The 26,988-nt window shown below is 39.9% G+C and overlaps 1 protein-coding gene across 2 annotated transcripts in view; it reads left to right on the plus strand.

Moving 5' to 3' along the window:
• MAP3K5 (mitogen-activated protein kinase kinase kinase 5) overlaps positions 1-26,988 on the plus strand; it is a 235,541-nt gene that overhangs the window by 72,835 nt on the left and 135,718 nt on the right. Inside the window, exons 3-7 of one of the 2 annotated variants that reach the window (XM_032274669.1) lie at positions 13,803-13,826; positions 21,224-21,435; positions 22,575-22,743; positions 23,890-23,996; positions 25,590-25,760. In XM_032274669.1, the coding sequence (XP_032130560.1) occupies positions 13,803-13,826; positions 21,224-21,435; positions 22,575-22,743; positions 23,890-23,996; positions 25,590-25,760 (683 nt within the window). The remainder of the gene's footprint in view (positions 1-13,802; positions 13,827-21,223; positions 21,436-22,574; positions 22,744-23,889; positions 23,997-25,589; positions 25,761-26,988) is intronic. The other variant, XM_032274670.1, reaches the window with a different exon arrangement.

Genomic DNA, 26,988 nt, shown 5'->3' on the forward strand with positions numbered 1-26,988 from the left:
GCAAAAAAGTTCACAGTGAGTTCTGAGTTTCAGTTACGGTTGTAGCGGAGGAGACTGTGTTAATAGGAAGCCATCAGTGGAGACGTGGAGAAAGGAGATTCCATAAGGTATGGTCCAGCCTTCATGCTTTGTCACTTTTGGGAGCTTTGTGGTGCCCTCCGGTCTCCCAGCTAAAAGTACACTTCCTACTTGAAAGTGCTCTAGGCTCAGCACGGTGGCTCATGCCTGTAATCCCAGCACTTTGGGAGGCTGAGGTGGGAGGATCGCCTGAGGTCAGGAGTTCGAGACCAGCCTGACCAACATGGAAAAACCCTGTCTCTACTAAACATACAAAAATTAGCCGGGTGTGGTGGTGCATGCCTGTGATCCCAGCTACTTGGGAGGGTGAGGCAGGAGAATCACTTGCACCCAGGAGGTGGAGGTTGCAGTGAGCTGGGATTGCGCCATTGCACTCTAGCCTGCGTAACAAGAGCAAAACTCCATCTCAAAAAAAAGAAGAAAAAAAAGTAGAAAAGAAAGTGCTCTGAGAAATTATCTCTGAGTACACCAAAATAGTTGTCATCCTCTTTTACTAGGGTATGATTTAAACTAAGATGGGAGAAGAGGAAGGAAACTTACTATGTTTGTCTACAAAATTCAACCTGTCTCATTGTCATTCTGTCCAGTAAATAGGAGCTTACTGCTATAAAGGCATTTCTTCCATCCATAAAAGTTTGCTGAAATGCTTTTTGCAAGGCCAAGTGATTTTACACTGTGTGATTCTTTGAAAAGCATCCTACAGTTCAGTGAAACACCCATGCTGAGCTTGCTATTATCCATTTCCTTTGTGAAACTTCCAGCTAGCTTCATGTGGCTTTTTCTCGGCTCTGTCTTCCAGTTCCCATATCTGAGCCAACCTTGGGACACTGAGCCCTAGAATCCTGAACCGTATTTCTCATGACTTAGCAATTGTCATATGAGTGTCTCTAACCCAAAATCCATGCAGAAAATATCAGTAATATTTTGCTTTTATCTGAGTATTTAAAGCATGTTTGGCTTTCTTTGATAAACCTGTAGAACTTCATTGAGCAAACATACCTGCTACATGCCAGGCATTGTGCCAGGGATTGACAGGCATATCCCTTTCCAGAATAATCTGAAACAGTTCTAAGAGATTTGCCGCTATTTGTCCTCAGTCTGTTTTTTTAGCTAGAGTTATCCTTTACCTGGAGCAATCCTTAAGCCCCTACTTAATTTTCCTACAGGTTTACCCCTTTAATTAATGCGTCGTAAAATGTTGTAACTCATTTTTAATTATGCATTTTGATTTGCTGCTGTTTGCAACCCATGTTAGCACTTGATGAAGGAATTAGATTATTTTATTTAGCTCTTTTCATTTTTCTTTGGGTTAAGTTTATATATATAGATATGTATGTATTTAGACAGGGACTTGCTTTGTCACCGAGGCTGGAGTGCAGTGTCACGATCACAGCTCACTGCAGCCTTGACCTCCTGCATTCAAGTGATCTTCCCTCCTCAGCCTCCTGAGTAGCTGGACTACAGTCACATGCTACCTCACCCAGCTAATTTTTCTCCTTTTTTTGTAGAGACGGGCTTTTTCTATGTTGTCCGGACTGGTCCCAAAGGGCTGGGATTACAGGCATGTGCCACTGCACCTAGACGGATTAAGTTTATTTAAGCAGGCACTATTATGTTGGAGATTTTTTACTCTCTACATTTTTTGCTCTTGCTTCTACTGATATCTAGTGGTTTAATTTTATGCCCATTCTTTCCTGGGGAAGTATTTTTAAATGAAATAAACTTACATTTGAGAGAAAGAGATAAAGGTAATCTTACCACAAATATGTCTGGGACAAATAAACTGGCATATTGTTTTAAGCTAGCCTTTGTCTAGGAGTGTTACTGGCATTTGATTGATGTAGTTCTTTAAAAAGTTTAATGATGTCTAAACTGTGCTCATTTATCTTGTACATATTATCTGCTTCGTATTGAGCACTTACTATGTGCTAGGTGCCAAGCTCTTTACCTGCATGTATTTTCAAATTTAATTCTTAAAGGAGGGTCTGGGTGTGGTGGCTCATGCCTGTAATCCCAGCACTTTGCAGGGCAGAGGCAGGTGGATCACTTGAGGCCAGGAGTTTGAGACCAGCCTAGCCAACCTGGTGCAACCCCATCTCTACTAAATACAAAAATTAGCCAGGTGTGGTGGCACATGCCTATAATCCGAGCTACTTGGGAGGCTGAGTTATGAGAATCTCTTGAACCCAGGAGGCATTGGTTGCAGTAAGCTGAGATCGTACCACTGCTCTCCAGGCCTGGGTGACAGAGCGAGACCCTGTCTCAAAAAAATCCCCAAACAAAGAAAAAGAAGAAGAATAGTTCTTAAAAGAGCTCTATGAGATGCATATTCTATTAGCAGTATTTTAGTATCACAAACTGAAGCTCAAACAAAATCAATCATTTTCCTAAATGATATAGCCAGGAAAATTTGGGATGAAGTCTGCCTGACTCCAAAGCCTGTTGCCTTTGACCACTATGCATTATCATCTGTTACTTCTAGTTAAAATCACATCATACATTCCTGCTGAGTGTGTTCATTTAGAAAAACCTATCGGCTATGCCCCCTAAGTTTTCCTAGGTTACATCTGCCTTTTCTTTCTTTTCTCTTCCCCCATCTATTAACTTAAACTTTTGCTATTTTCTCAGACTATTCCTAGCCTGGTAGGTCATGTGTCTAGTTGCAGAGGACAGAAATATCTGGGATAGGAAGCATTTTGGCAGTCAAGCAATTTCCTGTGAGTCCTAAAAGTTCCTCAGGTCCTGTGCTACTGAAAAGAGTTGGTGTGTATGTGTATTTTTAGTTTTATTCATTTCTCTGCAATTAGTTAAAGATGTAACTCTTATTCCTGCCACTGACGAACAGATAGGAAAACTGCAATGAAATAAGCAGAACAAGAGATATTTAAAATAATATATCATGTAAGCATTAACCAAATACGATAAAAACAAAGCACCTCTCTTTTCACACGGCAAAAGCAGAATTAGAATGCTATTCTTGTCATATGTTTAGTTTCACTTAGGTTAATTCTTTGCCCATCTAGAAAGTACATCTGCACATGTTTCATTTTCATCTGCTCTTTGTTGAAGACTGTGGTTTCTCTTTGGCGGCAAATTCTCAGGAAGAAATTGTAGAGAAAAAAAATTTTAAGTTTAAGCTCCTGGAAAAATAATAGGAGCTATAAAAGTAATTTAAAAATCTATGTCTAAAGTATCATTTGAAAGGATATTTGGAATCTAGTCATAGCATTTAATTGCAATAAGATTTATATCCATTGTTTTAAATAACAAGTACCATTTTATTGTACTAAGAATGAAAATTTTTAATATTTTTTTCAAGAAAAGATGATCATTACACTTTGAGAGAAGGAAGTTGATTTTTTTCTTTTCTTTTTTTTTTTTTATTGCAATGGCAAAATCTTGGCTCACTGCAACCTCTGCCTTCAGAGTAGCTGGGTTTATAGGCACGTGCCACCACACCTGGCTAATTTTTGTATTTTTAGTAGAAATGAGGTTTCACCCTTTGGCCAGGCTGGTCTCAAACTCCTGACCTCAAGTAATCTGGCCACCTCAGCCCCCCAGAGTGCTGGGATCAAAGGTGTGAGCCACTGTGACTGGCCGATACTTTTTCTTTTCTTTAGCATTGTAACAACACTTTTTTTTTTTTTTTTTTTTTACAATTTTCTTTAAATAAATCTCATGGGAATTTCTTATGTGCCTACTAATGCTTATTGAGAGAATACCATGCCAAGATGTACATTTGTTTAAAGTAAGAAATGCTAGTAACAATTCTTTCCTGATTTGTTTCATGCATTATGAAATGATCATACTTCCACTTGGGGTCTCTCAGTAAGTGGTGAGTAAGTCTGGACACTCTTGGTCAATGAGCTGTGGCACAGATGCATTAAACACCTCTGATGGCTTGGGAGAAATGAACAGCTGTTTTGTGTAGAGTGAGGAAGTTGTTTTAATGAACCATCTCATATCACTAGAAATTCCTTTATAACACCAGCTCTCAGCTCAGCTTCTTGTGATCCTTTCCCCCACTCCCTTCCTCAGCTCCTTCTCTATGTTCTGAGCCACTCCCCACTCACTTTAAACAATGCCACTTATAAAGCAAAGCAAAGCAAAACAAAAACAATGAAACATGATTGCACATGCCAGATAGTCAATAATTAAAAGTTCTTATACTACAGATGGCCAGGTTGTGGAGAGTGGGAAACCTACACACTGTTGGTGGGAGAGATACTACCTTCTAAAGAGCAATTTGGGAATATCTAATAATATCAAATGGGCATATCACCAAAACTTAGTCATTCCGACCCTAAATGTATACTGTAAAAAGTCTCTTGCATGCATAAGGAGATATAATCAAGAATGTTTATGTTGACATTGTTTATAATAGCTCTTCCTCCCAAGGAAATGAATTAATAGATACCTTTAGGTGTAATCTTATTTTTTTTGGAATGGTCTTGCTCTGTTGCCCAGGCTGGGCTGCAGTGGTGTGATGTTGGCTTACTGCAACCTCTGCCTCCTGGGTTCAAGCACTTCTCCTGCCTCAGCCTCCTTAGTAGCTGGGATTACAGGCTCCCGTTACCATGCCCAGCTAATTTTTGTGTTTTAGTAGAGAAAGGGTTTCACCATTTTGGCCAGGGTGATCTCGAACTCCTGATCTCAAGCAATACACCCGCCTTGGCTTCCCAAAGTGCTGGGATTACAGGCATGAACCACCATTCCCAGCCAGCTATAATCATTTAAAGGAATATTATAGAGCACTTAAATCAACTGGTGCTTTAGATATCTATATCAATATATCTAAAAACAGCAGTGTTGGAGGAGAAAACCAAATTACTTGTGTACAGTGTCAAACTATCTATAAAAAATACAATCACATGCACAAGGATGCTTTTATACACACTTGTGTTATAAATGGATAGACGTGCATGGGAATTATAAACAACATTCAGAATAGTTACCTCTTAGGGGAAAGGAATAGAATAAAATTGGGAAGGGAAGATGGGAGTCTTCGATTATACTATAATGTTCTAAATCTAGGTAGTAGATTATGAGTGCTAATTTTTGTAATTTTTGTACACTTGAAATATTTAATAATTAACCTTTTTTTAAAAAAAGGAAAAGGTCGCTATATTCTTTTATTTTTTGTATCCACCAGGATAGCACATATGCATTTTGGACATTGGATTCCCAAAATCGTTTTAGTTTCTTTTTTCTGTGTTCTGGCTGTGGTTAGAAGGCTTCAGATATTTGGATATTTCACTTTCTGCGCTCAAATAAGCTTTATTCTCATTTTATCCATTATAGAAGTAATGTTTCTCGATAGATTGATAGGCACATTGGTTAGTGCTGATGCAGCTTATGCTGAAACGTAATGATTGTGTTAGATTATTTCTTGTTCAAGAAATTTAGTTGTATTTTTATCTTTAACCATTGGCTGAGAAGTTACTTTACAGATGGGATATTCATGAATAGACTGTTCTCTGTGGCAGCCTATCCACATGCTTACTCCTTCACTATCTCACTTGATACAGAACACATGTATGTGATGCTTGAAACCCTTGCTCTGCTTCAGTGCATCTATTATTTTCTAGATTGGGATCTGACTAGCACGAAATCTTATGTGCACAAACCAAAATTTGTAACACTTCACTAAATTAGCCCTTAAGGCCAGGCATGGTGGCTCACTCTTGTAATCCCAGCACTTTGGGAGGCCAAGGCAGGCAGATCACGAGGTCAAGAGATCGAGATCATCCTGGCCAACATAGTGAAACCTCGTCTCTACTAAAACACAAAAATTAGCTGGGTGTGGTGGCACACGCCTGTAGTCCCAGCTACTTGGGAGGCTGAGGCAGGAGAATCGCTTGAAGCTGGGAGGCAGAGGTTGCAGTGAGCTGAGATTGTGTCACTGCACTCCAGCCTGACACCTGGTGAAAGAGCAAGATTCTGTCTAAAAAAAAAAAAAAAAAAAAAAATTAGCCCTTAAAACTCAGCAAATTTTAATAACACAGGAGTTCCTCAAAACATTAAAAATAGAATTACCACATGATCTAGCAATTCCATTTCTGGATATATATACCCAAAAGAACTGAAAGCAGGATCTTGAAGAGGTATTTACATACCCACGTTCATAGTAGCATTATTCTTAGTAACCAAAAGGTGGAATCAACCCACATGTTTATCAACAGATCACTGGCTACACAACATGTGGTATATACATACAATGGAATATTATTCAGTCTTAAAAAGATCAATATAGGTGGTGCGTGCCTGCAGTCCCAGCTACTTGGGAGGATGAGGTAGGATAATTGTCTGAGCCTGGTGAGGTTGCAGTGAGCCACGATCACTTCACTGCATTTCAGCTTGGGTGACAAAGCGACAGAGACTACCTGTCTCAAAAAACAAAACAAAACAAAACCCTGTTCGATGCTTTATGTATAAAATGTCATTCATCAGCCCAGTTCAGAGACAGATATCTACTTACAGCAGAGTTCTTCCACCAACATATACTTATTTGAATATAAAACACAATTAATAGGAAAAGAAAAGAAGAGAGGCTAGGATTACTTTTCAGCTGTGGTATAATTTAACCTGATTTTTGGTACAGGTTGTTTTAATTAACAGGTGTTCATATTCAAGAGAAGGATGTGTTCTTAACCCCATGTCATGAGTAAGATAGGTGTTAAAGGTCTCTGCACCTGGCAGTGCAGGAATTGAGTTGGAGTTTTTGCTTTGATTTATTAATACCTCCTCCTATAAAGTACTGCAACTTACTTACTTACTTACTCTCATTAACTTACTCCATTTGGCCTTTACATAGAACCCAGTGAGACAGACAAGTTAGATATTATTTGGATTGCAGAGACAGAAGATATTTTCTTTTCCTTTTCTTTCTTTTTTTTTTAGACAAGACCTGACTTTGTCACCCAGGCTGGAGTGTAGTGGTGCCATTTTGGCTCAGTGCAGCCTCCACCTCTCAGGTTCAAGCAATCCTCCTGCCTCGACCTCCTGAGTAGCTGGGTGTATAGGCACATGTAGCAACTCCTGGCTAATTTTTGTATTTTTTGTAGAGGTGGGGTTTTGCCCTGTTTCCCAGGCTGCTCTCAAACTCCTGGACCCTAGTGATCTCCCTGCCTCTGCCTCCCAAAGTGCCCTGACTGTAGACACGAGCAACCACTCCTGGCCAGAAGATACTTTCTTTACAGAGGAGAAATAAGTCCAGAGAGATGCAACGACTTGTTTGGGGCACACACACAGCTAGTGTTGGGGCAAGGATAAACCTTGCCTCGTATTCTTTGACTTGTCATCCCATACTTTCCTTTCTCAGTCCGTCCACAGATTTCATATGTTCTGCAAAAAAGATGATTTTCTAGGACTTTTTTTTTTAGATTATTGAGGTCTTTTTCTTTTAAAACTTGAGCTTTTATGTCGGCATAACATGTAAACACAAAAGTACTTTGTTTCCTTTCTATCTTTAAAGACTGTGTCATGGCTCTATGCCACTTATGTCGGATTACTCTTTTTGAGTGTGCTCAGCTTGTTTTATCAGTGTGCAAAAAGGGTAAAGGGGGGGTTTCTCCTTCTCAGCAAGGCCCAGGAGGCTCACACAGCCCATCTGATGGTTACTTGTTTGGCTTTTTTGACATACTGAAATGAGTTAAGAAGATGGAGCTGAGGAGTATGGGGATTATTTTTCTACCCAACTTTAATGGAAACTTGCCAAGTTCCACTAGGACAGAAAGAGGGATCAGAATGGAAGGCCCAGAAGGTCACCAGCCAGGGCCAGGTTCTTTCCCTGGGCAAGAACTCTCAGCCTGCTCCTTTCTCTTCTTTCAGGAAACTGAAATCCTGGTTCCTATTCCTGCTTCTCCTACCCCCAGTCTGATTGAACTTGGCCACCCCATGCCTGCTATTCCCACTTCTTCCCCTGGCTGCAGTTACCTAAATTTTAGGCATAAAAACTTTGTAGTGGTGGAAACGCTCCATTTAGTTATCCCTAAGGTGACCTTTTCAAACATATTGTCCCAGAGAGCCGTCAAAAGTTAGTCTTTGCTTTCAAATGAGCCCTGGACTAGATTTTTTCTTTTGTTTTGCTTCCCTATTTGGTTATCAATGAATATCAGAAAATCAGGAAAAAAAATTTTTTGGATGTTTCTGGTATAGCCAGGGTTACACTGACCAAAAACCCCCTAAAGACCTCAGACAAGTACAGAGTTGTAGTGGGGTAATACATCTTCAGAAACATGCCTCTGGTAAGGAACTGGAGTTTATGTTGATTTTATATTCTTATGTATATGCGCTTGAGATAAAAAGTTTCCATGAGCTGATGTGAAATAGAGAAGTTATGTCTCAAATTTATTCCCTTTCCTTCCCACCCCTCTTCAGTGGATTTAATACAAATTAAACATTCTCTGTTCTATATACCTTTCAAGGTCTTGTTTGTTTCTTATTTGGATTGAGTTAAATGCACAAATAGTACCTTTGCACCATTAAAGTTGATGCCTTGTTTAAGGTTACATGATACACTGTGAGTAAAATCTGTCTCCTTCAAAAGAACAGGATTTGTAGCCTTTTAGCTTCTACAAAGCATAAGCAATAGCTAACAAGAATTCAGATGTTATAGGAATGATTTTTCTTTTTCTTTCTTTTTTTTTTTTTTTTTTTTTGAGACAGTTTTGTTTTTGTTGCCTGGACTGGAGTGCAATGGCGTGATCTCGGCTCACTGCACCCTCCACCTCTTGGGTTCAAGCAATTCTCCTGCCTCAGTCTCCCTAGTAGCTGGGATTACAGGCAACCACCACCACATCCAGCTAATTTTTTGTATTTTTATTAGAGACCGGGTTTTACTCTGTTGGTCAGGCTGGTCTCGAACTCCTGACCTCAGGCGATCCATCCACCTCAGCCTCCCAAAGTACTGGGTCTACAGGTGTGAGCCATCACGCCTGGCTTTTCTTTTTCATTTTAGGAGATGGGTCTCTCTTGTCACCCAGGCTGGAGTGCAGTGGTGCGATCAGAGCTCACTGCAGCCTCGAACTCCTGGGCTCAAGCAACTCTTCTGCCTCAGCCTGCTGAGTAGCTGGGATTACAAGTGCACACCACCGTCTGCCTCAGAAATGATTTTAATAGAGTTTTATAATTTGCATGCACAATCTGCAAGCATAATCTGAAATGCATGCATTATAATATATGCATAATCTGAAATGAAGGCAGAGGAGACATATAAGAGGCTTATTATTCCAATGAGCAATTCGTAAGGAAGACATAGCATATTGGCACTAAGCCAGTAGTGGCCATTTGCTTTTCTGTGGAGCCTTCTGCTCACTCAGTACTCACCACTGCTCCTTTCCCTGCCACTTCCATTTCTGTGCCTGGTGCATCAAAACAGAGTCAAGGGTAGAGTATCTCCTATGCTGGGGGAGATTCAGGGTGTCTCTCTAGCAGCACAAGGACAACACTGACTATGAGAACCCTTTAGGCAAAAGCAAATGATGAACACAGCTTTGGAAGAGATTAGCAGTTGCTTAGTCCAACAGTCTTAGTGTCACATGATAGAGAAGTGTAAATGATGCATGGCTTGCTGAGAACAGAGCCATATCTTATACATATCTACTCCTAATTCATAGTCCGGTATTTAATACATTCATTAATTTATTTATTTATTCATGCTTTTGTAGTATCTGCTATATGCCATGACATTTGCTAGACAATCAGTCGGGATACAAATGGGAATAAAATACTTGGTCTTTGCACCCCAGGAAGTCATGATGTCGGGCGAGAGAATTGTAGGAACAAAAATGTGCAATGTAGTAAATGAAGTGCTGTCAAGGAGGTCTGTATGAGGGTTAATAAAAGCACAGATAAAGACAGAATCTACTGTGGGGAAGATAGATGTCACAGAACACAGTGAAGGCCAGCTTCATGGAGGACAGGTTTCTTATGCATTGCACAGAGGATGCTACACAGAGGGCATTTCCTTGTTACTTAGAGGGGAAGAGAGAATATCTCGCTTGATAGTCTATCAAGCAAGAGCAGTATTTGCCAGGGTATGGTTTGCTACTCTGGAGAGATGCTCCATAAATCAAGTTTGAAAAATTCTGCATCCATGTTGCTAGCTTTGTGATTATTCAGCGTTTTTCAACTTCTTTGTTCGTGGACCATTGGTGTGTGTGTGTGCAGTATTAACTCTTGGAAACCCCTGCAGGAAAAGCCACTTTCAGCCTTCCTCCACAATGCCACTCAACTGTCCCTTGATCTCCGTTCCTGAGGCTCCCTAATTGACCAAGCACTTATTATGATATCTCTGGACTTTTGCAGTAGCCACCTAAATGCGTTTCCCCCTCAAATACCAAGTACTGGCTAGGCATGGTGACTCATACCTGTAATCCTAGCTCTTTGGGAGGCCAAGGCAGGTGGATCTTTGGAGGCCAAGGCAGGCGGATTGCTTGAGCCCAGGAGTTAGAAACCAGCCTGGGAAACCCTGTCTCTACCAAAAATACAAAAATTAGCCAGGTGTGGTGGCATGCACCTGTGGTCCCAGCTACTTTGTATGTGAGGTGGGAGGATTGCTGGAGCCTGAGAAGCTGAGGCTGCAGTGAGCTGTGATCACGCCACTGCACTCTAGCCTGGTAAAAAAGTGAGATCCTGTCTCAAAAAATAATAATAATTAACACTAAGTACTATCATCAAATTAGTCTGTGTAAAACTTTACCAAGGTTTACCTTTTATTTTTTTGTCCTTGTAAGGTAATACATTCACCTGCTGCAAACATTTAAAAGTACAAAAGGATACATTGTGAAAATGTATTCTTTCACCTTTATCCTGTAGTCAGCCAACCGACTCCACTGGCAACCACTCATATTAGTTTCTTAGACATTCTACCAGAAAGATTTTATGAATTTACAAATTTGAATTTCATTTTTTACGTAAAACGAGCATAGGATAAAAACTATTTTCTACTTTGCTTTTTTTTACTTAGGAGATCTGGGAGATCTTTTTCTTTCACTTCAAAAAGAAGTTCTTCATTGTTTGGGTGTAACGTATTACAGCGTATGGAGGTACTAGAGTTTATTCAACCAGTTTTTAGGTGATGGCCATTTACGTTGTTCTCAGCCTTTGCTATTACAAACAGTGCCCCAATATGTGCTAATAGTTCTTTGAACATATCACTCACCTTAAAAACACATTGACTGCCAGGTGCTCACAGAGCAGCTTATTGTAGCATTCAAAGCCTTCTTCAATAAGTCCCCAAATAGCTTTCTAATCTATTTGTATGTGTCAAAATGAACTTTCTGCTTTAGCCAAATGACTACATTCAAGGTTTTGTTTTTTCTTCCCCAAATACCTCTTTAATTTGCCCTTCATAGGTCCCCAAATGAACTGTCTTCTCTAACTCCCTGTGATAATATTTATTGTTTCTGTAATGGGCCTGTGCTTTATCTAGGTCTCCCGCCTGGAGGTGGGCTTTGCCTTTGGGGGTCGCGTCTGTCCTTTACAGCTCAGCTTGAGTTCTGTCTTCTCTGCTGACCTTCCCAGACTTTCTCAATCTACAGGAACATCTTTCTCTGTTAAACCATAGCCCTTGCTGTCTGTATCATTCTTTTTACCTTTAGCAGGTGTGCATATACACGCGTGTCCATCCAGACTTACATAAATGTTAAATATGCACATGTCCTTTTTTATCAGCAAGGTTGTCAGATATTGAAGAATATCGTTTAGTCTTTTTTTTTTTTTTTTTTTTGAGTCAAGATCACAGTGGTACAGTCGTAGCTCACTACGAGCTTGATCTTTGGGGCTCAGGTGATCCTCCTGTCCCAGCCTCCCAAGCAGCTGGGTCTCCAGGTGTGTGCCACTACACCCAGCTAATTTTAAAATTTTTTTCTAGAGACAAAGTCTCACCATGTTGCCTAGGCTGGCCTCAAACTCAAGTGATCCTCCGGCCTTAGCTTCTCAAAGTGCTAAGATTTACAGGTGTGAGCCACGGCACCAGACATTTTAGTATTTTGCATACACCTTCATGGCTTTTAGAACTACCCAGTGCAATTCCTTCCTCTGCCAATTTTTGTTTTCTCATCTGCTATCCTTAAACATTCAAAAATCTTACATGCTCCTCTACATGAAAGCCCTCATTGGTCCTTCTTTGCTCCATGTGGATTCAGCACCTGGTCCTGGGCTGACATTGATGGCCACTCAGCCAGGCCTCGCCTGGCCACACTCTTCCTCCCAGATCTGGCTCCTCACCTCAGCCAGATGGACTCGCCCTTGAGGCTCCACAAATGCCTTATTATTTGTTTCCATGGCAACATTCATACCATCCTTTCCAATATGCTATTCCCTTTTCCCTTATCTAAATCATGATTCCCCAACCTCAGTGAAGCCTTGATATGACAGGCTTTTCTAGATTGTCTCTCCAGTGTCTGTAGTCATGGTAAGGTCTAGGAATAGCAGTACTGATAGCTGGCTTATATTGAGAACTTTTATGTGTCAGATACTGTACAGCTATGTTATTTGTATGACCTCACTCACTCTTTACAACCTAGAAGATAGGCACACTGCACACACTGTGTACTTATCCCTTTTTTTTTTTTTTTTTTTTTTTGAGATGGAGTCTCACTCTATCACCTAGGTTGGAGTGCACTGGCCCCATCTTGGCTCACTGCAGCCTCCACTTCCCAGGTTCAAGTGATTCTCCTCACTCAGCCTCTCGGGTAGCTGGGATTACAGTCATGTACCACCAGGCCTGGCTAATTTTGGTATTTTGAATAGAGACGGGGTTTTACCATGTTGGCCAGGCTGATCTTGAACTCCTGACCTCAGGTGGTCCACTTCCCTCCACCTCCCAAAGTGCTGTGATTACAGGCATGACCCACCATGCCCAACCACTTATCCCATTCTACTTCTTAATAAAAAATATGCAAATTATTTTTATGATGATTTTTTGTCAGATGTTCTGAGTATCTGTGTATGGATTTGCCGGTGGCCAATACCCTTTATTTTTAGCTGCTCAGGATGTAACACGCCGCTTTTTCCCTCCCAGAGTGTGAGGGAGATTGTGCTTAGGGAAAGCAAACTAGCTTTAACTTCCTCCTAAAGAGATTGTGACTGATCAGTTAATCTGCAGTAATTATTACTAGGTTATTCAGTTTGGGGATTTTCCATGTTTGTGCTGGGTTTTTTGTTTGTTTGTTTTTTAAACCATGGACAACACTTTTGTGTTCTCCTGTCTCCTCCACAGATTGTAAACTTTTTGGGCCAGGCATGGTGGCTCATACCTATAATCCCAGCATTTTGAGAGGCCAAAGTGGAAGAATTGCTTGAGGCCAGGAGTTTGAGACCAGTCTGAGCAACATAGCAAGATCCTGTCTCTACAAAAAGAAAAATACTAAAATAAGCTGGATGTGCTGGCATGCACTTGTAGCCCTGTAGTCCTAGCTACTTGGGAGGCTGAGGTGGGAGGATCACTTGAGCTCAGTAGCTCCTGGCTGTAGTGAGCTATGATTGTGCCATTGTACTCCAACCTGGGCAACAGAGCCAGGCCCTATCTCTAAAATAGATAGATAGATAGGTTGATTGATTGATAGTAAACTTTTCAGATGTAGAAACTGAATCTATACTTCTGAAATTTCTAATTGCTATCATTGTTAATACAAATTTTCCCACATAGTTTTAATAAATGTTGTAAAATTGCTGAGTTTTGTATTAACTTGTGCTATATTTTTTTTCTTGTTTTTCAGGAAATCATTTGCCAGAAGAATACTGTGAGTATTTTACTTAACCTCTCAGAGTTTCAAAGAATATTTTCGTTTCCATTAACTAATCTCTGGTACTTTAAAAATCTCCACAAATTATTAATTTCTATCCCTGTTATTCCTCTTTAGATTTTCTGATATATCACTATAAATATGGTTATTAGCCAGGTGCAGTGGCTCACTCTTGTAATCCCAGCACGTTGGGAGGCTGAGGCGAGCAGATTACAAGGTCAGGAGTTTGAGACCAGTCTGACCAGTATGTTGAAACCCCATCTCTAATAAAAAAAAATTAGCTAGGTGCAGTGGCGTGCACCTGTAATCCCAGCTACTCAGGAGGCTGAGGCAAGAGAATCATGTGAACCTGGGAGGTGGAGGTTGCAGTGAGCTGAGAATGTGCCACTGTACTCCAGCCTGAGTGACAGAGCAAGCCTCTGTCTCAAAAAAAATAAAAATAAGTAAATAAATAGATTATCTTATGTAAGTACTTCATTGTAGTGAAACTTTATTTTTCATAATGAGAAATGACACTGATGCCTGGCTTTTTCTGTATATAACTATCTTTTGGAAGAAACTTTTCATAGTATATTCAGCCCAGGCATGATGGCTCACGACTTAATCCCAGCATTTTGGGAGGCAGAGGGAGGTGGATCACCTGAGGTCAAGAATTCAAGACCAGCCTGGCCAGCATAGTGAAACTCCATCTCTAATAAAAAAATAAAAAATAAAAAAAATAGCCTGGCATGGTGGCATACTCCTGTAATCTCAGCTACTTAGTAGGCTAAGGCAGGAGAATTGCTTGAACCAGGAAGGTGGAGGTTGCAATGAGCCAAGATCATGTCGCTGCACACCAGTCTGGGTGACAGAATGAGACTATGTCTCAAAAAAAAAAAGAATGTTTTTTAGTGTATTCAATGTTGTGGAATTCTGAGTGGCACTAAAGCAGCCTATATCTGCATGGAGTTGCACACACATATGTGTGTATGTATATGTGTCTGTAGTATGTGTAAGTTACACGTACACAGATATAAAGATATCTATCATCTATCTTCTACTTGAAGAGATTGATTTAAGTTCCTAAGTATTGTAGTCTGCCTTTGAGACTATGCTACAGAATTCCTACCCTCCACACAGAATTAAACAAATGTGAAAACATGAGAAAAGTAAATTTTAAATTTAAAAAATGCCGCATGAAGAAGAAATATGAAGTGGAAACAGCCTTGTTAGGCCAATGGTTGTGGCCAGTGGTTGTACATTTATTTCGGAAAGTAAGCCAGTCTTTAAAAACCTTAAAGAATGTACCTCTGCAACTCAGAGTGAAGATAATATACAGTATATTATAAAAGCCTGCCCAAGATTTGATTTAAGATGACAAGATCACAACACTACAATTGGTTGTTTCTCTTTAAATCAGAAATTTTAAACTTTTTTTTTTTTTTGTCATAATTACCCAACTCTGAAGTAATTTTAAAACTTATGCTTAAGATTTAACCAGGGCGGATACATATTTCAGCATAAATAATGTTGCCATTATAAACTGTTATCCTTCCTATCTCAACAGGAAATGAGCAATTATTGCTACATGCTTTCAATGCACTGTTTTTAAACACTGTTTAATTTGTTAAAGGTGTTAAACTGTTTAATCTCACGAATTTGATTGAACAAATATTGATTGGACCTGCAGTGTGCGCCAGGCTTTGGGCTTGGTGCCTCGGGGTTCTCACGGGAGGTTGGAAGTGGAAACAGCCACATGTGTAACTGTTGCGTAGACAGAGTCTAACTGGTAGAAAGTCAGTGAACAAAGAAGAAAACAAAAATTAGAAAATGAACATAAGGTGGCATGTTAAAGAGAGGGTAGCCATTATGTCAGGGTCCTTCAGAGAAGGAAGCATTCCCTGAGACCGGACTGGCAGAAAGAAGGCCATCCTGCCTAGCCCAGCTTGGACTTGTGGAGAAGCAGGCCGATAAAAGAACCAAATATTGGCCAGGTGCGGTGGCTCATGCCTGTAATCCCAGCATTTTGGTAGGCCGAGACAGGCAGGTCACAAGGTCAAGAGATCAAGACCATCCTGGCCAACATGGTGAAACTCCATCTCTACTAAAAGTGTGAAAAAATTCACTGGGAATGGTGGCGCGTGCCTGTAGTTCCAGCTACTTGGGAGGCTGAGGCAGGAGAATTGCTTGAACCTGGGAGTTGGAGGTTGCAGTGAGCCAAGGTCACACCACTGCCCTCTAGCCTGGCGACAGAGCAAGACTTTGTCTCAAAAAACAAAAAAAAGAACCAAATATTGTACACTTTGAAGAAATTGCCCACTGACTTGAGAGAGAGTTGCTGTGTTTCAGGTGCTGAATGTCCTTATAAAAAGTTGAATATTTCAAGCATCTATTTCAATACATTTAAATGCTGAGAGCTTGTCTTTCCAGAAGCTCATTTCATTTTCAACACACACTTCTGTTTACCTTTATGTAGTTTCTAAAAATTGAAAAACAGAATTGGAGTTTTTTTTTTTTTTTTTTCAACAGTGAAAATAATTAATTAGGGGCCAGGGCAGTGGCTCACGCCTGTAATCCCAGCACTTTGGTAGGCTGAGGTAAGAGGATCATTGGAGGCCAGGAGTTCAAGACCAGTATGGCCAACATGGCAAAACCCCAGCTCTACTGAAAATACAACAATTAGCCAGGTGTGGTGGCTAAGCCTGTAATCCTAGTTAGCTGGAAGGCTGAGACACGAGAATCACTTTCACCCAGGCAGAGACTGCGGCGAGCCGAGATCACGTCACTGCGCTCTAGCCTGGGCAACAGAGTGAGACTCTGCCTCAAAAACAACAACAACAAAAATTAATCAGAATAAGACTAGATTTTAAGCTGTGGGATTTTGTAGTGTGTTTTGTTATTTTATGACCATGCCTCAGTGTTCTGAAATTTAAGGAAATCAGGTCTTTGAAGCAAGTTTGCATATTTTAGAACAAGTACTTTATTAATAAAAGGCAATTGTTCCACTTTGGGTGTCTGTTCTTGATCACATAGGAGTTGTTTTTATTTACTTTGGATTATCAGCTATTTCAAACTATGCGTTTGGTGGCAATCTGTACACAGAAAATACCGTAATAACATTTCTAAATTACCTGTGAGCCAACTTGGGAAATAAATGTTCCCTACTATTAGTTTTCATCATTTTGCAAAAGTGCTTTTCTGGGCAGTTGTATCTGTTTGAGAAACACAGTGTCACACAACTTTTCCCCCACTGCACACTCACTGGGCCGTCTCTTAGCTCAGGCCCACTTGCATCCATGTGGCTTCCGCAGCTTATCACCTGCTTTTTCCTGACATTGGCAATGGGAAATTGAAAAAAAATGATTGCCTTAGAAACATAGGAAAGAGGCCAGTGCAGTGTGGCTCACGCCTACTTACATCACTTTGGGAGGCCAAGGTGGGTGGATCACGAGGTCAAGAGATCGAGACCATCCTGGCCAACGTGGTGAAACCCCATCTCTGCTAAAAATACAAAAATTAGCTGAGCGTGGTGGCGTGTGCCTGTAGTCCCAGCTACTCGGGAGGCTGAGGCAAGAGAATTGCTTGAACCCTGAAGGCAAAAGTTGCAGTGAGCTGAGGTCACCCCACTGTTCTCCAGCCTGGCAACAGAGCGAGATTGTCTCAAAAAAAAAAAAAAAAAAGAAAAGGAAAGGAAAAAAAAAAAGACCATAGGAAAGAAACTCCAAAGAATGCAATGAACCCTAGAACTTGGGAAAACCCTTAGCATGCTTAGGTATTTTCAGGAAAGATTCTGAAGTCTTATACCATGGGGTTTGTTTCAGGAACTACTTTTCCCTGCTGTCTGCATACTCATTATTCCCCCTTTACCCATCCCTGTCTAACACACACCCAGACATCTGATAGTCATTCTCTCCCAGGATTGGTTTGAGGTGAAGTATTCCCCACTGCCCCGTATTTCAATAATAATCTCTAATACACTAATATAGGTAGTAAGGATTCAGGGGATACATGATTTTATCCAGCAGCAAAAGAATAATATTCTAAATCTCCGATACCACTTTTCTGCTTTATTGGCTTTTCGGCTCTTTGTTCTCATTTTGTGACTTGGAGGATTCAGATAATTTTCATTTGCATTTTGAGTTATGGTGCTTATCTACAATAGTATTTGATTCTGTTGTTCTTTTCGAATAGTTCTCATGGTGGAGCTTTAGATGCCTTGGCAAGCAGCCTCTTTGGTACCCTTGCCTTTCTTTTCTACTTCAGCAGTAGCTTGGGTGAAAGAATTAAATTGGGCGAATGTGCTGTGGGATCTTGGTAACATTTTAGAAGCAGGACATGTTCACTTTCTCTCTTCCAATTATTGTTTCCTCTTGAGACAGGAACAATTTAGCATACTTGATTTTCAAATCCAATCTCACCCTCTGGAAGTTCTTGTGTTTTAACTGGAAGTGAGGTTTGGTTTCTGCCTCATTACCTGACATTACAAGAAGCAGCCTTAAAGGATAATATGTTCATAAATAATTAAGTCTGGCTGTAAGGACATTTGGCACTTCTTGTCTGTTTTCTGTGTACAGTCATTTGGCTCATGCAGGGTTCCCATAAAAGATGACAGAAGGTTAGAGAACAGGTGTGTCTGCCTGTAAAGGCCACTCAGGAGGGTGCATAATCCCCTAGTGGGAAGTACATGCCATCTAGAGAAAGTCCCTGGGCCGCAGTGCCAAACATGTCACAGACCAACTTTAGGGCCTCTCTAAGCCATACCTGTCTCCTCACTTTTAAAATGAAGGCCACAGCAGCTTCTTTGATAGGTTGTGACCCACTGACTTATGACTGTTCATACCCTGGTACATGCACATGGTGAACACGTTTGTACTTACTAAATGCTAAGGATGAGAAAAATGCTGCATTATTCTCCGTATGCTAATATGGCTAGGAATGAATAATCTGGACTTCTTTTGTTCCCCATGACAGCAGTAGTCTGATTTCCCACATATTTCATTCTAGTTCTCAGCCTCTGCCCTTTTCCTTTTTTTTTTTTTTTTTTATTGAGACAGAATTTCGCTCTGTTGCCAGGCTGGAGTGTAGTGATCTGATCTCAGTTCACTGCAACTTCCACCTCCCAGGTTCAAGCGATTCTACTGTTTCAGCCTCCTGAGTAGCTGGGACTACAGGCGCGCACCACCATGCCCAGCTAATTTTTGTATTTTTAGTAGAGACAGGGTTTCACCCTATTGGCCAGATGGTCTCGATCTCTTGACCTCGTTATCCACCTGCCTTGTCCTCCCAAAGTGCTGGGATTACAGGTGTGAGCCACCGTACCTGGCCACCTTTTTCTTTTTCTACGATTTTTCTCTTAGAGGTCTCTCCCATTTCTTTTGATTCAACCATATCCAGTACTTCCCAGGCCTATATTTTGGCTTGAAACTGTTTTATGTTTTAGTCACATATTTCTAGCTCCCTTTTGGACATTTTTCATATTAGGTGTCCTACCCCACTTAAATCCCAGCCTCTTTAAAAGTGAATATTTCACTCCATTCCACCCAAAGTCAAACCTCAACCTTTTGAAGTTCTTCTCATATTTTAACTAGAGTTTAGAGTCTTTGATTTATTACCTGATATACAAGTGTCTCGAGCCATGTCTTCATAAATAACTTAGTCTGCTCCTGCTTTCTGAATTCTTGCTTTCTGTTAATGACGCCACTTTGTATAGGTAGCTGCATTTATGACTATAGAGTCGCCTTGGATGCCTTCCCCTTTCTCAAGCTGTGTAATCATTTACCAGGTCCAGCTGATTCCTTCTTTCACGTGGAGCACGTTTCTGTTTCTTTATCACCACCTCTGTCGATCTGGCCATGCTGTGTAGCTTCCTACCTTGTCTCCTCAAGCCTTATTTCTCTTTCTTTTAGCGCATCCTGTTACCTGCTTAGGCTGCCAAAATGCACAGTTTTGATTGTGTTTCCTTTCTTCCTTTTCTCCTTCCTTTTTTTCTTCTTTTTTCCCTCCCTCTCTCCCTCTCTTCCTTCCCCTTTTTCTCTTCTTTTCTCTCGGTCTTTTTTTTCAGAGTCTCGCTCTGTCACCCAGGCTGGAGTGCAGTGGCGCAGTGTCAGCTCACTGCAAGCGATTCTTGTACCTCCGCCACCTGAGTAGCTGGGATTACAGGTGTGCACCACCACACCTGGCTAATTTTTGTATTTTTAGTAGAGACAGGGTTTCACCGTGTTGACCAGGCTGGTCTTGAACTCCTGGCTTCAGGCAGTCCACTCACCTTGGCTTCCCAAAGTGCTGGGATTACAGGTATGAGCCATCACACTCAGCTGATTGTGCTTTCTTTCCCACTGTGGGTCCTTCTGTGATTCTGCATTGTCCAGAATGTACAGTCTAACATCCTTAACTTTGAATTCAGTTCCCTTCCCTGAGCTCTGAGCTTCAGTCAGATTTGCTTACTCAGGGTATCCAACTCATTTTCCCCTTTTTACCCTGCTCTGCTTTTGTTTGCACTAGTTTATCCTCACGTGGGCATCATCCAGGAACCAAGAAAAGGTCAGCGAGCCCAGGTTGTAGTGGGTGAGGGGAGAGTGGCAGGGCTGAGGTTAGAGAGGGGCACGATTTGCATAGTCAGGCCCTTGTACATTGCCTTGCAATTTCTTCTTCCTCCCAAGAGCAACAGATAGGGCTTTAAGCAGCTACCAGAAGTGATCTAAGGGAGGGTGTTAAAAGATCACTCTGATGGCTGAGTAGAAAGTAAAATTGGAGGGCAAAAATGGAAGCAGGGGGACTAGTTAAAGCTGCTGACAGTGGCTCACCCCAGGTACATTGGTGCATAGACTAAAGTCCTGGCAGAGAAGATGGAGGGAAGTGGACAAATAGGACATTATATTTTGGAGGCAGAACAGATAAGATTTCAATAGGATATGGAATGGGAAGGGAATGGAAGTGTCAAGGATAACTTCTGGGCTTCTAGTTTTAGTAGTGGGGAGACAGCAGGCTTCTGGGGAGTGGATTTGAGCAGGATCTACTTGCAGCATCATCTCACATGTAGGACACCCTTCAGATGTGAGCTCGTAGCATTCTCATATGTGTATGCTGCGCCCTGTGACCAAATTATAAGTTCCCTGAAGGCTGAAGGCCATGCTTTAAACCACTTTTTCCAACAGCAATAACAGTGCCCTAGCCTTGAAAGATGGTGGATAAATATTTAAGTGACGGATAGAAACGGTTCCACACTTGTTTTGGTGTCATCTGTAAGTCCTAATTATTTGAAATAAGCAATGAAAGGAATTGGATAATTTTCATTTTCGTAGGTTGTACATAAGTAATGAGATTTTCCTATTTCCCTTTGCATTTGGAATTATTTAAAATGAGTAAGACGGGATTCCGTCTATGCTGCGGCTCCAGGCCAGCTCCGCACTTCCCAGTCCCTCCTCTCTCCACAGATGTGCACTGGGAACTACACCTTTGTTCCTTACATGATCACTCCACATAACAAGGTCTACTGCTGTGACAGCAGCTTCATGAAGGGGTTGACGGAGCTCATGCAACCGAACTTCGAGCTGCTTCTTGGACCCATCTGCTTACCTCTTGTGGATCGTTTCATTCAACTTTTGAAGGTGGCACAAGCAAGTTCTAGGTAATAATTTAAATGTCTTTTGGTGATGATAATGAAGAATAACATTTTTGGTGATGATAATGAGGTGTTATTCTACTTCTTTATTTGTGCCTCTTTTCAGGTGCTCCTGGGATATCAGTATACAGCTAAGAACCAGGGAAATTTGTTTATTATCCTCCAAGTAGATAAAATAGATGCCACATGATACATTTTATTCCCAGAACAACTTGAAATCGGCAAAAAATAAAAAAATGTAAAAGTCTAGTAACTGCTTTATAGTGATGGTAGATCTAAAAATATGTGCAAAGCAAGTACAGAGACATTACTGGGATAAATGTCTGGGGACTTTTAGTGTAAGGGCAAGAACACTTTAACTCTTAATAATTAAGAGTTCCTAGTTAACTTCAATTAACTCTTAACTCTAATTGTTCTTTTAGTTAAGAACAGTTAGTTATGTTAATAAATGATGCGTTAAGTCAGAAAGTTAAGGTTATATTATGTTCAAATCATAGGTACATCATGGCTGGGTGCAGTGGCTTACACCTGTAATCCCAGCATTTTGGGAGGCTGAGGCAGTCAGGTCACTTGAGATCAGGAGTTCGGATCAGCCTGGCCAACATGGTGAAACCGTGTCTCCACCAAAAATACAAAAATTAGCCAGGTGTGGTGGTGCATGCCTGTAATCCCAGCTACTCTCGGTGCTGAAGCAAGATAATCGCTTGAACCTAGGAGGTGGAGGTTGCAGTGAGCCAGGATCACGCCACTGTACTCCAGCCTGGGCGACAGAATGAGACGTTGTCTCAAAAAACAAACAAACAAATCAAAAAATCATAGGTGCATCTATTCAATTTCTACTGAAAACAGTAAAATGGAAAACAAAATTTTGGCATTTAAAGTGATATTTTGCAGGAAAATTTATTCATATGGAGTACATTTACCTTTAATTCTTTCTGATGGCAGAGTATTAAAAGACATACATTGGCTTCTAAATTTCTTAATAATGCTAGATTTGTAAGATATTTAGGTAACTGAATGAATTGAAAGCTACAAATGCTTTATGGGTAATGCTGCAAATATCATTCATTTCTTTATAAAATGATTGCTTTTCACTGAAATCATTTCTAATGTCAAACTCTTTGAAATGTATGTGTTTTTTCCAGCCAGTATTTCCGGGAATCTATACTCAATGACATCAGGAAAGCTCGTAATTTATACACTGGTAAAGAATTGGCAGCTGAGTTGGCAAGAATTCGGCAGCGAGTAGATAATATCGAAGTCTTGACAGCAGATATTGTCATAAATCTGTTACTTTCCTACAGAGATATCCAGGTAAGAAGATGTTCAAAGTGAAATCTATGTCATGTAGCATGTTGGAGGGATAAGGGAGTATTAACCTCAAATTTCAGTTAGCTGGTAAGCAGTTCATGTTACTACACGTAATTTTTTATTGGCTCTCTTAAGCTTTCCATCCTATAATTTTATGATGAATGAAAAAGACTCATGTGAGTTAACCATCAGTGATTGTGAAAGACTTGTATGGTAAAGGTCTGACTTTTTCCTCCAAAATAACAAAAAGAAAAATCTGCTGGCACAGCGAACCTGCGGACACAGTCCTGTTAGCTTAGCCACACCTGTCAGTGAAAGCTTTGTTTTGGCAAATAGCAGACAAATTTTAGAGCTTTCTGGACTTACCTTTTATCCCTTGAAATTGTATTGCTTGAAACTGATAGTGCTGACTCTAACTAGCCTGAAGGAAAAAATATGTAATTGATTACTTATAGAAATAACTTTAAAAATGTGTAAGATAAAACACACTAACAGGTTATATCATTTTTTGCCATGTCTTAAAATTTTAAAAATAGGGTAAGTAGAATAAAATCCTCTCCAAGTTAGAGATTTGCTCTTAGGTTTTAATACTAAAATGTAAGTGACATCTGGTTTCTTCTTTCCATTCCTAGCTTCAGGTCTGTGTCAAGGCTTCATGTGGTCGAGACAGACTCACATCCATGGAGGGTTGTGGCACCCAGGATCCTGTGGCTAGAATGCTTACTCATGTGACATGAAACTGTGTTGTTACTTATAACAGAAGTTCAGCCAGTTGCCTCATGTCCTTGAAATTTTTTATTTTCCCTGAAATGTTAGGACACTGCATACCAGGAACCTGGTGTGGAGAAATAAACCACCCATATTTAGGCATAGAGCATTATCAGGCTTGGTGTTTTTGTTTCTTTTGCTTTTTTAGTTTTTGTCCAACATGGTAACTCTATATTTCTAATGTTTTTACATATATGATCTAAACCTCTTAGAAGAAAAGCAACAAAAACTATTTATTCTAGGTTTTCAAAGTGTTCTGTGGATTCTAATGTATTTTTAATGTGTTTCTTCAATTCAGATATCTGGTTGTCAAAAGACATGTTATTGTCAGAATTTTCTCCTAGTGGTTTAATTCTGTGCTATTCCCATCTCGTTTGAAAGGACTATGATTCTATTGTGAAGCTGGTAGAGACTTTAGAAAAACTGCCAACCTTTGATTTGGCCTCCCATCACCATGTGAAGTTTCATTATGCATTTGCACTGAATAGGTAAGAAGAAAAATTTCCCTTTCAGAATGTGATAACATATTATTGTGTAACCTGCAGTTCTTTACAGGGCACCTGTTTACTGCAGCATTACAAGAAGTCCCTATTAAAATGTAATATTAGCATATCTACTTCAACCCCGTGAAATATAGGAAGCATGCCTTCTCATTTTTTTCTGATTTATTTTTCAGTAAAAATGTCTCAGCCGGGCGTGGTGGCTCACGCCTGTAATCTCAGCGCTTTGGGAGGCCGAGGCGGGTGGATCACTTGAGGTCAGGAGTTTGAGACCAGCCTGGCCAACCAGCCTGGTGAAATCCTGTCTCTACTAAACATACCAAAATTAGCTGGGGTTGGTGGAATGCTCTTGTAATCCCAGCTCTCAAGAAGCTGAGACAGAACTGCTTGAACCAGGGAGGCGGAGATTGCAGTGAGCTGAGGTTGCGCCACTGCACTCCATCCTGGGGAGCAGAGTGAGACTCTGTCTCAAAAAAAAAAAAAAAAAAAAAAAAGTCTCACACTGTTGGCATATTTAAATTCACAATTTTTCTCCTCTGTCAAAGTTTGTATTTGCCATTCATATTTTTTTAGAATTTTAAAAGTTACGTGAATATGATGTTATCTTTAAGCAAATATACTCAACACCAAATGGTCATCCACACAAAAATTTCCACTAGAGTAAGGATGATTATGTCTAGGTGAACATAGTGTTAGGTATTTAGTACAAAAGGAATTTCATGGACAGAAGATTTGAAGCAGTAGTTGAGAATAGAAATGATACCTTTTTATTACAGTTTTATTGAAATATATTTCACATACCATACAACTTACCCATTTAAAGTGTACAACTTAGTAGTTTTTAATATAGTAACAGAGTTATGTGACCATTAAAAAACAATAAATTTTAAAACATTTTCATCACTCCAAAAGGAAACCCTATACCCATTAGCAGCCACCCTTCCATTTCCCTCCCAAATTCTCTAACTCAAGGCGACTACTAATCTACTTTCAGTCTTTATAGATTTGCCTGTTCTGGACATTTCATATAAATGGAGACATACAGTATGTGGTCCCTTGTGACTGGCCTCTTTCACTTAGCTTAATGTTTCGAGGTCCAAGAAATGATAACTCTTATAGAATTTTTATCTGGTTTTGTGAATTGTCTACACATACTATTTTAAAACATGATACATAAAGCAAATTCCTTATATAATCAGTTAGTCACATATAAAAATCAAGCAGTTCTTGGGTTTGATTTGTTTTTTGATATCATCTGTGAAGACTTCAACTCTTATCTCATTTCACCAACTTGAACCTGCATATGGGCTACAGGGAGATTGGAAGGCTTGTGGATGAGTAAGTACAAATCCATCACCATTATCAACACAGAATCTCCTTGTTAGACCCAGTAGACGTACAATGGGATTTTAAAAAATTAGGCTTAGGACAGAGGTTTACAGAGGACTCTTAAAATCGAATTGTTTATATTCTGCCAAATTTCTCTAATATGAATCAGCATACTAAATAGAACTTTTTAAAAATAATTGATCTATGTTGCTTCTGAAATGTGCATTGAAACAACAATGTTTTCTATCTTAGACGAAATCTCCCTGGAGATAGAGCGAAAGCTCTTGATATTATGATTCCCATGGTGCAAAGTGAAGGACAAGTTGCTTCAGATATGTATTGCCTAGTTGGTCGAATCTACAAAGATATGTTTTTGGACTCCAATTTCACAGACACTGAAAGCAGAGACCATGGGGCTTCTTGGTATGTATAGCATATAAATAAGCTACTTAATTGGTAAATCCGTGGCATAAAAAAGTATTTACAAATGAGAGTGTTAAAGTATTATTATCATCCATAAGATTGTGTATTCTGAACTAAATCTTGGACTTTATTTTATTTTATTTTTTTGAGATGGAGTCTTGCTCTGTTGCCCAGGCTGGAGTGCAATGGTGTGATCTTGGCTCACGGTAACTTCTGCCTCCCAGGTTCAAGCGATTCTCCTGCCTTAGCATCTCACGTAGCTGGGATTACAGGCGCCTGCCACCACACCCTGGCTAATTTTTGTATTTTTAGTAGAGACAGGGTTTCTCCCTGTTGGCCAGGCTGGTCTTGAACTCCTGACCTCAGATGATCCACCTGCCTCTGCCTTTTAAAGTGCTGGGATTACAGGTGTGAGCCACTGTGCCTGGTCAATCTTAGATTTTATAGCTTTAGTAAATAATTTGATGAAATTCATTTAACATGGTAGAGTAAATTGGTATAAATTAGATGAAAAGATAATTTAAGAAATACAGTTTTAAAAGATATTTTAAATAAGTAATATAAATAATAAAATATAATTTTATAGAAAAATTTATATAAAGACATTTTAAAAGACCTGAATGAAAGGAAAAATATACTAAGTTTGTAGATGAAAAGGCTTGGTATTTTAAAGATTTTATTTCCCCCCAGCAGGGGTTTTCATTTGATTTGACAAACCAATTCCAAAATTTATTTGAACGAATAAAGGACTGAGAATACGCAAAGCAATTCTGAAAAAGGACAAGAGGGAAGGACTTGCTCTACCAGTCAACAAGACTCATTTTAAAGCTGGAATGATTAAGATATTGCAGTATGTCTATAGACATAGACATAGCATTGGGATAGAAGAGACAGCCTGGAACGGACTGAGATATACATGAGACTAGATTTACAACAGAATCAGCTTCATGAGCTGTAAAGGAAAGGATGGACTCTGTAGTAATGGTACTGAGAAAATTTCTTTATCTGCTTAGAAAAACAAAATTATATCCCCGTTTTAAGCCATGCATACACAACAAAATGAAATCTAAGTGAATTAAAGACCAAAATGTGAAATATACTTTAGAAAAAAACTTTTAGAATAAAATGTACAAATTATGTATGACTTTGGGATAAGCAAAGATTTCTTTCTTTTTTTCTTTTTTTTCTTTTTTTCTTCTTTTTCCTTTTTTTTTTTTTTTTTTTTTTT

This window comes from Sapajus apella, unplaced genomic scaffold (genome assembly GCF_009761245.1).
Source record: "Sapajus apella isolate SASKATOON/1434 unplaced genomic scaffold, GSC_monkey_1.0 scaffold6, whole genome shotgun sequence".
NCBI classification, from domain to species: domain Eukaryota; kingdom Metazoa; phylum Chordata; class Mammalia; order Primates; family Cebidae; genus Sapajus; species Sapajus apella.